This window comes from Mesoplodon bidens (genome assembly GCF_964165515.1).
Source record: "Mesoplodon bidens genome assembly, chromosome: 10".
Lineage (NCBI taxonomy): Eukaryota > Metazoa > Chordata > Mammalia > Artiodactyla > Ziphiidae > Mesoplodon > Mesoplodon bidens.
The window spans coordinates 70,910,533-70,927,250 of record NC_138172.1 but is presented as its reverse complement, the minus strand read 5'-3'; the positions used below and the strand labels follow the sequence as shown (position 1 = coordinate 70,927,250).

Sequence of the window (16,718 nt, the reverse complement as noted above, 5' to 3'; positions counted from 1 at the left end):
GATAACATGGTCAGGGTAAAGTGGCAGCAGGGGACAGGCCTTTGCCTCCCTAGTCATTCACATTCTATGTCTATTTGAAGAAACTTATTAAGCTGAATGTTTATGTTTTTCTATACTGGGCTATCTTACTTTTTTTTTTAAGTAGGTTAAAATTTTTTTTTAATTTATTAAGCAAATACTAAGTAAAGGTCAATTCCCTTTCCTCATCTTCCTTGACCTCTCTCAGTTGACATTTCTTCTTTCTCAATACATTAAAATACTCAGGGCCTTGTCCTTAGCTTCTTTTTTTTTTCCTTCCCTTTCTCTACACTTTCTTCTTAGATGATGATCTCATCTAATATCTTGACTTTAAATGCCATCTGTATAAATTCCAAATCTTTTTCTCCAGCCCTGAGCTCTCTCCTGAGCTCCACACCTGTAAATCCAACTACCTTCTTTATCTTCATTCATTCTCTTATTCAACAAATATTTACTGAGCGCCTATACTATGTGAAAGATTCCATTCCAGGTGCTGGGAATTTGGCAGTGATGTAAACAAGCAAAGTGCCTGCCCTTATGGAGCTTACAGTCTTAGACAACTGCACTTGGGTGTCCAGTAGGCATCTCAAAGTTTACATGATCAAAACAGAATTCCTAATTTCTACCCCCTGCCAATAATACTCATTTTTTCCCTGCAGTTCTTTCCCTTCTCTGTAAATAGTCCCATTCTCCATCTAGTTGCTTAGGTCAAAACTAGGAGTGATCCTTAACCACCTGCCCCTTCCTTCCCCATCAGCATTCTGCTGGTAGTATCTGTACAATATATCCAGAATCTAACCACCTCTCACAGTCTCCAGTGCCAAAACTCCAATTTTAGGTACTTGTACAGTTATTCTGACACAAAGTATGCTTACTAAGACATCTTTTTTTTTTCTTCTCTTTTGAACCTCAGATACAGAGGTGAGTTTATCATACTCCTGCATTTTAATATTCTCATGACTCTAGACCCTTTTTATTTTAGTTTTTCCCTCTTCAGCCCTGATATCCACTCCCAGCCTCCTTCCCTTTGAGGGCTTCTGTTTAAAGATATTGATGTACATCCTTGAATTCGTGTATTTATCCTTGAGAAATATACATGTACCACTTTATAAATCTCATTTTATTTTTTAAAGCTCTGCGCTCAACACTATGTTCCTAAGATCTATGCGTGATGTCATGTGGATCATTTCTTCCAAGTGCTGCATTGTATTCCATGATAGGCGTCTATAACATTTAACTCATCTGTTCCTCTGTGACAGACTCCCAGGTTGCTTTCAACTTCCCACTATCCCAAACAATACTATGAATAATATCTTTGTACATGTCCACACACTTGTCTGAGAATTCCTCTGGGACATACACTCAAGAGTGGGATACACTCAAGAGTGGGATTCTGGTTCAGAGGGTAGTCGTATCATACACGCTTTTTTTTTTTTTTTTAATCTTAGTTTGGCCACGCCGCACGGCATGTGGGATCTTAGTTCCCCGACCAGGGATCAAACCTTTGCCCACCCTGCGGTAGAAGCGTGGAATTTTAGCCACTGGACTGCCAGGGAAGTCCCCATACATGCTTCATATGACTAAGTGCCACCAGATTGCACCCTTGAAGGGTGTGCAATAGTATTACATGTGCTCACCCACTACTGCTTATCTATTCTCTTAGGCTTCTTATCTATTCTTTTAGGCTTATTTGGTCTCACAGTGGATGCTGTAATACGCTACCAGATCCTTCTCCAGGACCTAGGCACTCGCTCCCCCAGCTGTCTGGAGTACTGGCTACTGAGGGCTCACAACATTGTTCCTCCCAGGAATTGCCCTGGCAGAAGGGAGCCGCCTCAACCAAGATCATGCCCTGGGGGAAGGGATGACCCACAAGCAGATCTCCATCTCAGAGTCTGTTTCTGGAGAACCCAACCTATGATGGTCACCTGCAGCTCCACACACAATATTGCCATGACATTTTTATACATATCCATATGTGGGCTTTTTCTAGAAATGTTCTGGGATGTTTACCTAGGATACTTAGTTTCAGTAAGTTTTGCCCATTTGCTTCCCCAGAGATCTGTACCAGATCTGCCTCCACACATCCTTACCAACACTTATCATCCACCTTTCTCCACATTCAGCTTTAAGAAAAACTTGCAAATATTAGTAAGGGTTGAAAAAAAATTCAGATTTCTGGTCAACCTCCAGTTTACCAAAATACCCTCAAAGCTTATGCCTTGTTGTTGAGGTCTTAATTTTGTTAAAAGGGAAAAAATATCAAAGAATTAACAACTTAGGGCTTCCCTGGTGGCGCAGCGGTTGAGGGTCTGCCTGCCGATGCAGGGGACACGGGTTCGTGCCCCGGTCCGGGAGGATCCCACATGCCGCGGAGCGGCTGGGCCTGTGGGCCATGGCCGCTGAGCCTGCACATCCGGAGCCTGTGCTCCGCAACAGGAGAGGCCACGGCAGTGAGAGGCCTGCGTACCGCAAAAAAAAAAAAAAAAAGAATTAACAACTTAGAGCCTAATATAAAGAACTCAGATAACCATAAAATACTCCTATATCTGATTTTTTTCTGCTCAGGTAATGTATTTTGCTTCTTTAATGTGTAAAAGTTTTAGGAATAACTTGAATCTGGTAGATGTACTTATACTATTCACCCTTGATGTGAAAGCCAGAATTGCTAAGAATAATATTCTCTAGAAAATGTTTACCCACATGATATATGCAGATTTTACTGGGAACAGAGGAAAAAATGAACACTTCATCAATTTGTCTGTCCTAATGGAAAGAGATGAGAAAACTCAAATTTTGGCTCATTCTCCGATCACTTATCTTGGGGCTTCAAATTGCCCTGAAGACTTGCAATCAGAGGAAAAGGCAGAGATATTATGTCCAGTATTTTTATAGGAGGGGAAGTGGGGAGAGACCGTGGACATGAGCAGCTAATCTATACAGGAGAAGATTCATAGACCATTGAGAGTTGACCTTTGTTCTGTCCTGGACTACACGTAGATTGTTAGTTGGTTTGGTTTTGGTTTGGTTGGCTGATTCTTTTCAGCAGCTCTGCTCTATATTTTTTTTTCCCTTTAAGTTTGGCTTACCTGCTACAAACAAAAAATATTCTTGTTTAATAGGAAGATGCAATGAGATGTACATCCATGCTTTTTTTTTCTAAACTGACTTACTTTAGCAAAGCAATTAAGCAGACGTTTATCAAAGTCGTCCGTGACTCTGCCCCCATATTGTACTTCTCCGATCATGTACCGAACAGTACTCCATGACACGCCCTTTATTAAAAACAGAAAAGAATTATTCATTGTCAACCCAAACAAATAGGTCTAAACATTTTGGATCTTCCTCTAAAAGAAAGGTCTGGAAAAGGAAGCACTAGCTAGACTGCATTTAAAATTACTCATTATCTTATGTTAATAACTCTTTTGCTCTTACATGACTGGAACTGCTATGGTTTGTTCATCAAAGAAAAATCTACAGTACTAAACGTTGGTGAATATATTGCTCATTGATTATTTAAAATAGGGGGAAAAGAAGACTATTTTTCAATCTGTGGATGTAATTACCTGTAATACTCATTATAGTAATGCTAAGCTGTTAGAGAAGAAAAAAGTCACGTTTAGTGAAGAAAGGAGAAAAATCAAGTAATCAATGCTTTAATCTGCTTTCTTAGTAATATATTTTCTGAAACAGTATAAGAACAACTAGAACTTTATTCACAAGATTTTTCTACAATGCAATCCTTTCCTGTTTCATTATGTGAGCTATGACTACATCAAAATATTTATTAATTTCCATAGCAATATTACACTAGCAATACATTTCAGATATTAATAGTTTTTTATTTTAAAAAATGCTTCAATACATTTGGGGTAGGAGAAGTAAGGATGCTTAAGTTTTATTTACTTTCTCTTGGTTAAAATTTTATTTTTCAGCTTCATTGCCTTTCAAAGCAACTATTTCAAGGTAACTGTCATTTGTATATACCAAAATGATAAACAGTCCCAGAATATGAACCCATATGATATAATTTTTCATCAAAATGTCCTACTCAATTTAATATCCCTTTGTAATTTCTAAGAAAAATTATGGTTTGATTCTAAATTTTCCCCCTTCCCAGATAATAATTCATCATGGTTCATTGTCATCATACTGATACTGCAGATGTATGATTATCTTCGAGATCTACTATGAGAAGGAAGAGAGGGAGAAATGATAGGAAATTTGTATTTATTGAGCCCTGATTATGTACCATACACTGTGCTTTCACAAATGCTAACTCATTTATTCTTCACAGAAACCATGGCCATTTTATAGATGAGGAAACAGGCTCTGAGAGGCTCATAAAATTCCTCAAGATCATGGAAAAAACAGATTTCCAACTCCTTGCAACACTTGTGTGAAAGGACAACTGGGTTTGTGTTCTTAGCTCGGTGACCTTGAGGAAGTCCCTTGTCTTCTCTTGTCTAGTACCTCATCAGTAAAATGGGGATCATAGTAACACCTTGGGTATCTACCTCACAGAGTTGTGAAAATAAAAACGAGACCCTGCACATGCGAGCACTTTGAAAACTGTGAAGTGTTACACAAGGATCAGTGACCATTATTCAAATCATTGCTATTTATCTGCATAAGCTTAAGCGTCTGTTAAGATGTGACTTAAGGTACAAAAGAACTTTTAAATGGGCTGGGAGATATTTTCATTTCTGAGGATTCTGAGGAAGCATGAGTGAGATAAAGGAAGAAAAGTCTGATTTAAGGTATATATTCTCTTGAAGTGCACTGTGGCACTTGGATGTGACATGAAGAAGGCTGTGGTGTTTCTCAGCACAATGAGTTCCTTTGTCAGGGCTCTGCCTCTGTTGTGCATGTGCTCAGGAGAGAGAGAGATGGGGTGGAGGGGGACACAAGTGTGAGATGGAGAGTCCCAGTGCGCTCCTATGGGCAGTAGGGGTGTGAGTGGAAATGGCTGGACCAGTAAACAGGTGATTGGAATGATTGGTCCCCTTTGGGAGAGCTGGGGGGAACCTCAGCAGGGCCACTGCATATCCCAGACTGGGAATGTCTGTAGAACTTTAAGGATGGCAATGAAGACAGAAAAAAGAAACAATTTCACTCACTTTCTTAATATCGCATTCATCAAGGTGATTCTGAATAAACTGAACGCTGGCTGAAAAGTCAGCAGAATTGAATTCATAAGGAATATTCCATCCTAAGGGACCAAATTTGCGTCGCTCCTTAAAAACAATAGAGAAAAGTAAGTATTGAGCGAGAGTTTTAAATTGTATTGCAGCTGATACCTGTTTTTATTATTAAAACATAAAGTACAGTAAAATTAAGGTATGATATTGAAATAAGTTGACATCATAAAAGAACAGTATATGATTTTGGATATAGTAACAATTAGAGATATTACTCCTTGGCTCTAGAAGGCTTACAAGAGCAAATCTCCAAATATTTGCAAAATTGGAGTTCTTGGGTTTAAAAAGTGTAGGTCTCCACTGTCAACTCAAAAAGTGCAGTAGGTGCTCAATAAATATCTGTTGAATGAATTAATTTATTCTAAACTGGACTGTTGAAAGTTTCAGATGTTAAATGCAAGGGATTGAATTTTAGTTTTTTAAGGTGAATGACTTAAGCACTCAAGGGCATTTAGACTTCCTGCTAGTTTCACTTTGTAATCTTGCAGTTTCAGATTTTGAAAACTAAACATTTTCTATGGTAAAACATGACACCTCTCTCTTAAAACATTCATATTGCCCTCATTTGTTCTCTCCTGTGAAACAGTGGCTGTTTCAAATCGCCACATTACTCATAAATAATCAAATGGGGCTCAGGCCAAATGACTCAATTGCTTTGATACTCTGGAGACCATTTTAAAGGTATGTAAGTGTTAAAACTGATATTTCCAGGCCGTCATCACCTAGTAAACAACACGGATTAACTGAAACATTACCATACCACCAGCTTTCCCTGCCTCAGCACACAATCAGTCTCTCTAAGAAAGGTCCAATTATTTATTCAGGTTAGCTCCTAGACCTTTGACCCTAGTGCCTCTCCATATGGAGAGGAGAATTCTAATACATCTATGGGAAGATGTAATTCTACTTCTCTAACTCTAAATGTATACTAACTTTTCTCTCTTTTGCCTTCCCTAACCCAACACACACACACACACACACACACACACACGCACACATTGTTTTCACAAGCCATTCCAATACTTCTTCTTGCAGCTGTTCCATGCTTTAGATCTTGAATAACACTACCATTTAAAGGAATCTAAATGAATTGCAGTTTGGACAAATTCATGGACAAGTCAGAAAAGAAATTGAGAAAGTGGGAAGCTTTAATTACTGATGTTTTTAGGATATGTTTTTAAGATTTTTTTATATAAATTTATTTATTTTATGTATTTTTTTTGGCTGCGTTGGGTCTTCATTGCTGCACGTGGTCTTCCTTTAGTTGCGGTGAGCAGGGACTACTCTTCTTCCTTGCAGTGCATGGGCTTCTCACTGTGGTGGCTTCTCTTGTTGTGGAGCTCAGGCTCTAAAGCACAGGCTCAGTAGTTGTGGCGCATGGGCTTCGTTGCTCCACGGCATGTGGAATCTTCCTGGACCAGGGCTCAAACCCATGTCCCCAGCATTTGCAGGCGGATTCTTAACCACTGCGCCACCAGGAAGTCCTCTTTTAAGATATTAAATAAAACATAAAAATTAATTTGGGTCCAGATGTCCACCCTGGGAGGTCAGACTGAGGGCAAACAACCCTTAAAAATGTCAACTACTGGGCTTCCCTGGTGGCGCAGTGGTTGAGAGTCCGCCTGCCGATGCAGGGGATGTGGGTTCGTGCCCCAGTCTGGGAGGATCCCACATGCCGTGGAGCGGCTGGGCCCGTGAGCCATGGCTGCGGAGCCTGCGTGTCCGGAGCCTGTGCTCCGCAACAGGAGAGGCCACAACAGTGAGAGGCCCGTGTACCACAAAAAAACAAAGACAAAAACAAAAAACAAAAAGTGTCAACTACTAGCGTTATTTCTAGAGCTGTTCTTCTTTAGGTTAGGCTGTCAGGTGTTAGACATTTGCATGGTGTGACTCCCACTCCTTAGCTAATTAGACCAAAGGTGAACAACCAGCCTAAGAAGACCCAGCAATATCCCTTCTCCCAGGAATTTGGACTTAGAGTTCAGAACAGGTATTCAGAGTTTGTCCTAGTCAGAACGTAAACTAGAGAGGTTTGTAAACTCAGGAGCTGTGAAGAACCGTCTTCCACCTTGAACACAGAGAAGATGAGGAGGAGCCACGGGGTCGGGAGGAGGCCTTGACAGGAGGAGACATATCTCCCATTTTTGTACCTGCGCCTCGGGAGAAGGATGATGGTTGTCTAATAAACAAACATGTGAGTTGATTATTATCAGCATGAAAGGCACTCTCTCTCACTCTAAGGCACTCTCTCTCACTCTCCGGAGGGTCAATTAGGAAGCTGATGTGTGGTTTTAAATTTCTTGCGTGGGTCCCAATAAGCACTGAGGTGAGCCTCCTCCAGGTTGCTCTAGGAGCAAGGGGGGGCCTGGAGGGTCTATGGGGTACTAACATGAAAATGCGTTCAGCTAACACTTGAGGCTCTGGGATTTCTTCCACCTTGAGGGCTTCAAAGAGAAGAATGCTAACCACTTACGAACCAAACACAAATGTTTTCCCATTGTTTAAAAAAAGAGAATCAACTCTAAGACAGTTTTACCTGTTTTGACTTAGTTTTTAAAATTTACTGTTCAATTAGGCAGGAGACTGAATGAAGAACAATTCTTTCTTTCCAATTACTGAAGCTGCTTAAATTGGCTCCGTGGAAACACTCCCATTTACATGCACTGAGCAATTGCAATTCACTTGCTCCTTAAAATGTGATCTTTGAAAATTGCCCTAATGCTGAGGTTTGCTTCATTTTATGTTATGATCAATTTTTATTTAAAATGTTCAGTTTTTAGGTTGGTTCACTAGAGTCATAAACTGTTTAACTCCTTTTAGAAAAAAAGACAAAACGTGGTGTCTTTTCTTTCACTAATGAGGTCATTTCACTTTCTTGCTATTGTTTTTTTGGGGTTTTTTTGTTTTTTTTACTCACTGACCCCTGTGACAATAAAGAAAAAAACAACCACTAAGTATCATCTTGGAATAATATCAGGGTAGACTCAAACCACTGGGACCTAAGAACTCATTTGGAAGCTCAGAAACAGAGGACTTTGCTAGAATTTGGAATATTTGGCATATTGAATCTCTCCAATCCAATTAGTATTTTTGAAACTACAGGATGAGTCTTATGTTTAGAAAAATATTAGGATGAGTCCAATAATAGAAAAATATTAGAATAAGTGTATTTTCAAGAAGTTTTAATCTAGTTGAGAAAATCAGACAAAACAGGAAAGGACAACATGGTACTAAATATAATTAACTGTCAAAATTTCACAGATGATAAGCTTGAAGAAGACATTCAATCAAGGGCTCCTGGGAAGAATGAAACTGAAGCTGGTCTTTGAAAAGAATCCCGGGCTTAGCAAAGGTCCGGAGCAAAGACAGGAATGCAAAGTTCACGATTCATCCAGAAGGAGGCTGCAGGACTGTGCCACTGCAGCAGAGGACAACCTCTGGTGAGTAGCTGGAACTACATCCCCACGTGATGATTCAGGGATGAAACATAGACAGATTTGATGTCAGGAGAAAGCTAAAACCTGACTCAGCAGAAGGGAGTTATTATCCATTATTAAGTTGGAGAGTGATGATTTTAGGAAGACTAGTCTACTCCCTACTAGATTGAACCAATAAGCTTCCTTCTTTTTATTCCAAAGAATATATAAAACACAACTACTAGTGAAATATGGAAAACTTGGATTACTCCTTAGAACACCAAAGAGAAGCTGTTCAATGGAGTCATCATTTTAATGATGTCAAAGCTATTTCCAGTTTCATGTTAGAATCTACCTCAGTCCAATGATTCCCCCCCGCCCGCCCACAGTCCAGCGCAGATTCACTTCAGTCCCATCTTCAAAACAAAGCTCTCTTTGGAGCATCACACCCTATTTATTTAATAACTGGAGTTAACATAAGATGAAAAATGCAATCTATACTAGACAATATAAGGGAAACTTGAATAGGTAAAAACAATTAACAGAAATGGTCAGAACCACTGGGAAACACTACAGAGGTACATGTAAAAGATCTTTTTAAAAATCTGTATCATGTTACTGTAATTATTTTGAAGAGATTTGCACTAAGAACTTTATAATCACACCTCCCCAAAGGGAGAACTGTTATAAACAGTATCAAATTTGAAGGGAGTGTTTGTCAAGGCTTAAACCTAAAAAATATGTCAGATGGGCTTCCCTGGTGGTGCAGTGGTTGGGAGTCCGCCTGCCGATGCAGGGGACACGAGTTCATGCCCCGGTCTGGGAAGGTCCCACATGCCGCGGAGCAGCTGGGCCCGTGAGCCATGGCCGCTGAGCCTGCGCGTCCGGAGCCTGTGCTCCGCAACGGGAGAGGCCACAGCGGTGAGAGGCCCGCGTACCGGAAAAAAAAAAAATGTCAGAGAAGTAAACACTTTTCTGAATGAGGAACTGTTAACAGTGGTACTCTCTGAGCCCCATAGATATGGCCATTTTTATTAAATATTAAACAAATATTTTAAGAGCCATGGTAAAGTTTCCAAGTTTGCAACTGCCATTGCAGGCCCTTAGAACTCCTAATCAAAGATTCTTGCAGTAAACCTCACAAAGCTGTGTATAAGCCATAAGAAAAGTCCCAAATGTGGGCTTCAATGTGGGTGAGGGGGAGAAATATCCAAACCATGAAAAGGTCATAAAAATGACTGAAGACTCCTCCCTTAAGGGCAGTGGCTCTTTGGGAGTTATTCTCCACTCTCACTGCATATTAGAATCACTTGGGAAGTTTTTTTTTTTTTTTTTTTTTTTTTTTTTTTTTTTTTGCGGTACGCGGGCCTCTCACTGCTGTGGCCTCTCCCGTTGCGGAGCACAGGCTCCGGACGCGCAGGCTCAGCGGCCATGGCTCACGGACCCAGCCACTCCGCGGCATGTGGGATCCTCCCAGACGGGGGCACGAACCCGTGTCCCCTGCATCGGCAGGCGGACTCTCAACCACTGCGCCACCAGGGAAGCCCACTTGGGAAGTTTTTAAAAGGTCTGAGCTCTTCACCCCGATGCCTCCTCCAGGGGATTCTGGGGCCCAGGCAATGGCTGAGGACCACTGCTTAAGATGCTTATGGGTCCAATGTGCTGCACTACAAGGGGCAGTATATTGACTATCAATAGGAACAAAACAGGAAACGTTATTGTGACCTGCAGGAGGTGTTGGGAGGAGACTACAGATGGAATTGTTGAAGAAGAATTGTTGAATGTCAGAAGACCAAGACTTTGGAGGAAGGTATATATTTAAAATTAAAATCCTGAAGGGTGAGTGTGGGCTTGCTCTGAAGGCCAGAACAGTGCTACACTGGAGTTTCTGGCAAAATGTAGAGAGTGAATATTGAGGCCAGAGGGAAGTTTCCCCCTAGAGTCATCTTCAAGAGGGTGCAGCGGTTGAGAATCCACCTGCCAATGCTGAGACATGGGTTCGAGCCCTGGTCTGGGAGGATCCCGCATGCTGCAGAGCAATTGGGCCCATGAGCCACAATTACTGAGCCTGCGCTCTAGAGCCCGTGAGCCACAACTACTGAGCTCATGTGCCACAGCTGCTGAAACCCACGCGCCTAGAGCCCATGCTCAGCAACAATAGAAGCTGCTGCGGTGAGAGGCCCGCACACTGCAGCAAAGAGTGGGCCCCGCTTGCTGCAACTAGAGAGGGCCCACATGCAGCAGCACGAAGACCCAACACAGCCATAAATAAATAAATAAGAGGATGCGGGAAACATTCTCAGGAAGTAGTGGCCAAATAAGCAGAGTCGTGCCCCATGGTGCTGGGGATGAAAGGCTCCCATGGGGAGGGCAGGAGGGCTGGCTGGCCGAGGCAGAGACATCAGCCGACTGCAGCAAGAGCAGCCACTGCTGCAGTAACCTCCTGGCCAACGTGGATGTCAAGTTCCTGGAGGAGAGGGGAGGGAAGCCAGGGGGAGTAGGAAGCAAGCAGAGCTTAGTGCAGAAGTGGCTGGTGCAACTATGCAGGTTCCCATGGCAGCGCACCCACTTCTACTGGGTAATCCTGCTCCCATCCCAAGACACCCTCCACCACTCTTCTACCCAAGAAAGTTGTCCTTGACCAGCCAAATCTACTTCCCCTTCTTATAGGAGAGGAGGGATGCTCATTTTGCCCTCTGCAACAAGAGTAGGGTCCGCATAACACGTGATGCTCTTGAGCTGGGGTGAGTTGATGGCATGATGCCAAACTTTGATTCAGTAAGAGAAACACACTGGAGGGCAGGCAGGGGTTGGCTACTTTACCACTAGGTCCTGCATTCTCATGTGTTATGGATTCCAACATGAACCCCTTGTAACCGAGCAGGAACCTCTGAGGACTTCCCAGGATAGAACCTCCCACCCATGTCCTCCACCTGCCTATTGTCTGTAGAAAAACTTCAGTCAAAGAATAAATTTAATCAGAGAGGTGAGAAAATACAAAAAGAAAAGAAAAAACAAGACCAAATAATAATGCTTTAGTCATTAAACAAAGTCAAGGACCTTTAGTTCTTCCTCAAGGACTACAGATAATATTCTGAGCTGTGTCCTTTGAACTGTCTCATAGATACTGAAACCCCCACAAGGTGGAAGAAGTTAACTGTATGCTGCCCACAAGCACATAGACCCCAGACCAGCTGGAACCAAACGATTGATGATGCTGACTCCCAATTACCTCACCACAAACCAATCAGAAGAATGCGTACAAGCTGACCACGCCCTGTTCCTTGAACATTATAAGACTCCTCACTACCCCCTCCAGGATGGTACACACAGTTTTTTTTTTTTTTTTTTTTTTTTTTTTTTGCGGTACGCGGGCCTCTCACTGCCGTGGCCTCTCCCGTTGCGGAGCACAGGCTCGGGACGCGCAGGCTCAGCGGCCATGGCTCACGGGCCCAGCCGCTCCGCGGCATGTGGGATCTTCCCGGACCGGGGCACGAACCCGCGTCCCCTGCATCGGCAGGCGGACTCTCAACCACTGCGCCACCAGGGAAGCCCCCAGGTACACACAGTTTTGAGGGCATTAGCCTGCTGTGGTCCCCTCTGCCTGACAAAGCAATAAAGCTATTCTTTTCTACTCCACCCAAAACTCTGTCTCTGCATTTCTACTCAGAAGGGTGAACAGGGGCCAAGTTTCGGCAACACTCTCCCCAGCCCAGAAGCTTCATATTATGTGACATGAACCAATTCCCTCTTCTTTTTTTCAATCTCTGCACGGACAAAAGTATATACATCGTGTTTGTATAAAGCAAGGGATATCCAGGTAAATTTGGAGGAATCAATTCATCGATTAACGAATCAGGAAAAGACTTGTATGCAGAAAACTATAAGACACTGATGAAAGAAATTAGATGATACAAACAGATGGAGAGATATACCATGTTCTTGGATTGGAAGAATCAACATTGTGAAAGTGACTATACTACCCAAAGCAATCTACAGATTCAATGTAATCCCTATCAAACTACCAATGGCATTTTTCACAGAACTAGAACAAAGAATTTCACAATTTGTATAGAAACACAAAAGACCCCAAATAGCCAAAGCAATCTTGAGAAAGAAAAACAGAGCTGGAGGATTCAGGCTCCCAGACTTCACACTATACTACAAAGCTATAGTAATCAAGACAGTATGGTACTGGCACAAAAATAGAAATATAGATCAATGGAACAGAATAGAAAACCCAGAGATAAACCCACTTTATCTTTGATAAATGAGGCAAGAATAAACAATGGAGAAAAGACAGCCTCTTCAATAAGTGGTGTTGGGAAAACTGGACAGCTACATGCAAAAGAATTAAATTAGAACACTTCCTAACACCATACACAAAAATAAACTCAAAATGGATTAAAGACCTAAATGTAAGGTCAGACGCTATAAAACTCTTAGAGGAAAACATAGGCAGAACACTCTACGACATAAGTCACAGCAAGATCCTTTTTGACTCATCTCCTAGAGAAATGGAAATAAAAACAAAAATAAACAAATGGGACCTAATGAAACTTACAAGCTTTTGCACAGCAAAGGAAACCATAAACAAGAAGAAAAGACAACCCTCAGAATGGGAGAAAATATTTGCAAATGAAGCAACTGACAAAGGATTAATCTCTAAAATATACAAGCAGCTCAGGCAGCTCAATATCAAAAAAACAAACAACCCAATCCAAAAATGGGCAGCAGATCTAAATAGACATTTCTCCCAAGAAGATATACAGATTGCCAACAAACACACGAAAGGATTGTCAACATCACTAATCATTAGAGACATGCAAATCAAAACTACAATGAGATATCACCTCACACTGGTCAGAATGGCCATCATCAAAAAATCTACAAACAATAAATGCTGGAGAGGGTGTGGAGAAAAGGAAACCCTCTTGCACTGTTGGTGGGAATGTAATTTGATACAGCCACTATGGAGAACAGTATGGATGTTCCTTAAAAAACTGAAAATAGAGCTACCATATGACCCAGCAATCCCACTACTGGACATATGCCCTGAGAAAATCATAATTCAAAAACAGACATGTACCACAATGTTCATTGCAGCACTATTTACAATTGCCAGGACATGGAAGCAACCTAAGTGTCCAACAACATATGAATGGATAAAGAAGAGGTGGCACATATATACAATGGAATATTAGTCAGCCATAAAAAGAAACGAAATTGAGTTATTTATAGTGAGGTGGATGGACCTAGAGACTGTCATACAGAGTGAAGTAAGTCAGAAAGAGACAAACAAATACCATATGCTAACACATATATATATATATGGAATCTAAAAAAAAAAAAAAGAAAGTTCTGAAGAACCTAGGGGCAGGACAGGAATAAAGACGCAGACATAGAGAATGGACTTGAGGACACTGGGAGGGGGAAGGGTAAGCTGGGACGAAGTGAGAGAGTGGCATGGACATATAAACACTCCAAATGTAAAATAGATAGCTAGTGGGAAGCAGCCGCATAGCACAGGGAGATCAGCTCCGTGCTTTGTGTCCACCTAGAGGGGTGGGATAGGGAGGGTGGGAGGGAGATGCAAGAGGGAGGGGATATGGTGATATATGTATATGTATAGCTGATTCACTTTGTTATACAGCAGAAACTAACACACCATTGTAAAGCAATTATACTCTAATGAAGATGTTAAAAAAAGAAAATCAGGTACTTGACTATTATATCCAACACTAGAAAAATATAAGCCACAATCTGTCTATTCAGAACAATCCTTCCTGTAACAGTTGTGTGTTAAACTCTAATGTGCACACGAATCACTTGGGCATCTTATCACAATGCAGGTTCTGATTCAGTAGGTCTGGGTGGGGCCTGAAATTCATCTCTTACAAGTCCCCAGGTGATGCAGATGGTGCTGACCCAGGACCACAAGCCCCTAAAGAATTCCGGATTTTTCTATCAAGCTGGCTTTATCCTAACCAAGAAAAGAATATGTTTAGGCAATATCACAGTAAACATTTCTGAAATTGATAAAACTAGAACCGAGGGGAAAATGCTTGAATTATCTGCACTCCTTGTATAGTCACAGAACTAGACAACAGAATGTTAGAAATGGGAAAAATCTTGAAAGATCACCTCCTTCTGCCTCTAAACACACAGATGGGGAAACAGAAGCCTCGAGAGGGACGTAACTTGACCAACCTTACGTAGCTAATTGTTGTCACAACAAGTCTAAAGTCCAGGCTTCCTGACTCTCCGTGAAGTGCTCTTTCTAACACACTATGATTGGATTTTAAGAGATCTTCACAACCTTTTTTTTTCATAGACATGCCACTGTTAGCTTCATGGCCTTAGCAGTGGAGATTTTTTTCTGTTTTAACCCAAATACAAGCCACTTTAAGTGCAAGCACACTTCGGCCCCATGACTGGCCCATGGTCCTGTTCTTCTTTTTAACCCTTGGATAATGGCCACTAAAAACACAGGTTGCCATGTTGACCATATGGAAAATACCCCCCAGTCACCTGTCTGTGATAAGCACAGTGGAAGAGTTGAATCATCACTACTAGGAAAAGAATCATAAAATTTATTATTTGTGAATTGGGCTTTAAATAACAGAGTTTAAAGCAATATTTGTATTAGAGTGTGATAAGGCCTAGCAAACCCAACAATTCCCAGATAAGAAATATGAAATCAGCTTCAGTGACTTGAAAGCTGTACTTTACAATCAATCCAAAGGCCACAATGGAACTTAGCAAAAATAACCACCTGCAAAGCATTTAACCTGATTTTAAGTCTCTCAGAATTGGGGGACAGATAAACACCAGCTGTCCCCTCTAAACAGCCCTCTCTGTTGGGCAGCATGAAACCTGGTAAAGTGGTGGGGACAAGGAACCTACGGGTAAACACGCCCAGTATTTTCTGGGGTGGGCACCAAATTTCCCTCCACCTTTGGGCAGGGTTGGTAGAGATGAGGCCAAGCTCTGCCGGCCGCTGTGCACAGCTGAGCCATGACTCCTGGTTTAAGCCAGTTGATTCATTTTGTCTTCACTCCCACCTCAGGGAGAAAAGGAATATAGGAAAGAGTTAAAGGAGTCCCTTTATCTCTCTGTGAAATCAAGGAGTGAATCAAGTACATTAAAATTATACAGCTTTCAAATACAGAACAAAATGCAAAATTCAAATAGAGAACAAAGCAATAACAAAATGAAAATAATCCTATAGAGATGTTGCTGGGCAGCCATAAAATGATTAAATGACTATATAAGTACACAGTAAAAGCAAAGAGCAAACAACGTGAAGAAGACAGGTGACCCTTGTGACTCCTCTTCCCAACACCACCACTTCTGTCACCGGTGGGAGGAGGGTTGAAACATAATTGTATCCAGGGTAGACAGCATGGGGCTTGACTGCTAGATCTATTGTTTAGGAAGGAACTTAACCTCTCTGAGTCTCAATTTCCTCACTTGTAAGATGGTGATAAATCCTACCTTGAAAGGTGGCTGTTAGTATTACATGAGATGGTGTACATAACATTCCTGGCCAGCACAGGCACTTTCAAGACCAAGCTCCTATCACAGTAATCCGTTTGTTCATCCCACAAATATTTATTGAGCTCTGGCAATGCCCCAGCTGCTGCTGTCACGGGGGAGACCCAGCAGTTACAAAAGAACAAAGTCATTGCCCTGGAGAATCTTATACTCTAGGGGCCAAGGTGGGGGGGCGGGGGCAGGAGGACACATAAATACATAAACAAATATGCATGTCCTGTGCCAGGTGGGGAAAAGTGCCATGAAGGAAAAAGAAAGCAAGGTGAGGAGAGCAGAGAGTGCAGCAGAGAGGCAAATGTAACATCATTAGCATCCTCTAAATGTGCAAACTGCTCTCAGAAGTTACCTGCACAGTGGAGTGTAAAAATGCTACAGTGTAAAGCATTGGCTTCCACATGGGTAAATTACTGATATCCAGGAGGTCTTGATTAATTCCAGCAAATGTTCTTTTCAAACCTGCGCGAACGCCTTGGGGTGGCTCATTAGTGAATTTGAGAGAAGTCTGTCGTAAAAAGCAAATAGTAGT

General features: G+C 41.8%; 1 protein-coding gene across 1 annotated transcript in view; it reads right to left on the bottom strand.

Moving 5' to 3' along the window:
* DNAH8 (dynein axonemal heavy chain 8) overlaps nt 1-16,718 on the bottom strand; it is a 343,843-nt gene that overhangs the window by 39,122 nt on the left and 288,003 nt on the right. The window contains exons 85-87 of the mRNA XM_081246835.1: nt 16,539-16,694; nt 5,139-5,255; nt 3,192-3,293 (exon numbers count right to left, since the gene is read on the bottom strand). Of these exons, the coding sequence (XP_081102961.1) occupies nt 3,192-3,293; nt 5,139-5,255; nt 16,539-16,694 (375 nt within the window). The remainder of the gene's footprint in view (nt 1-3,191; nt 3,294-5,138; nt 5,256-16,538; nt 16,695-16,718) is intronic.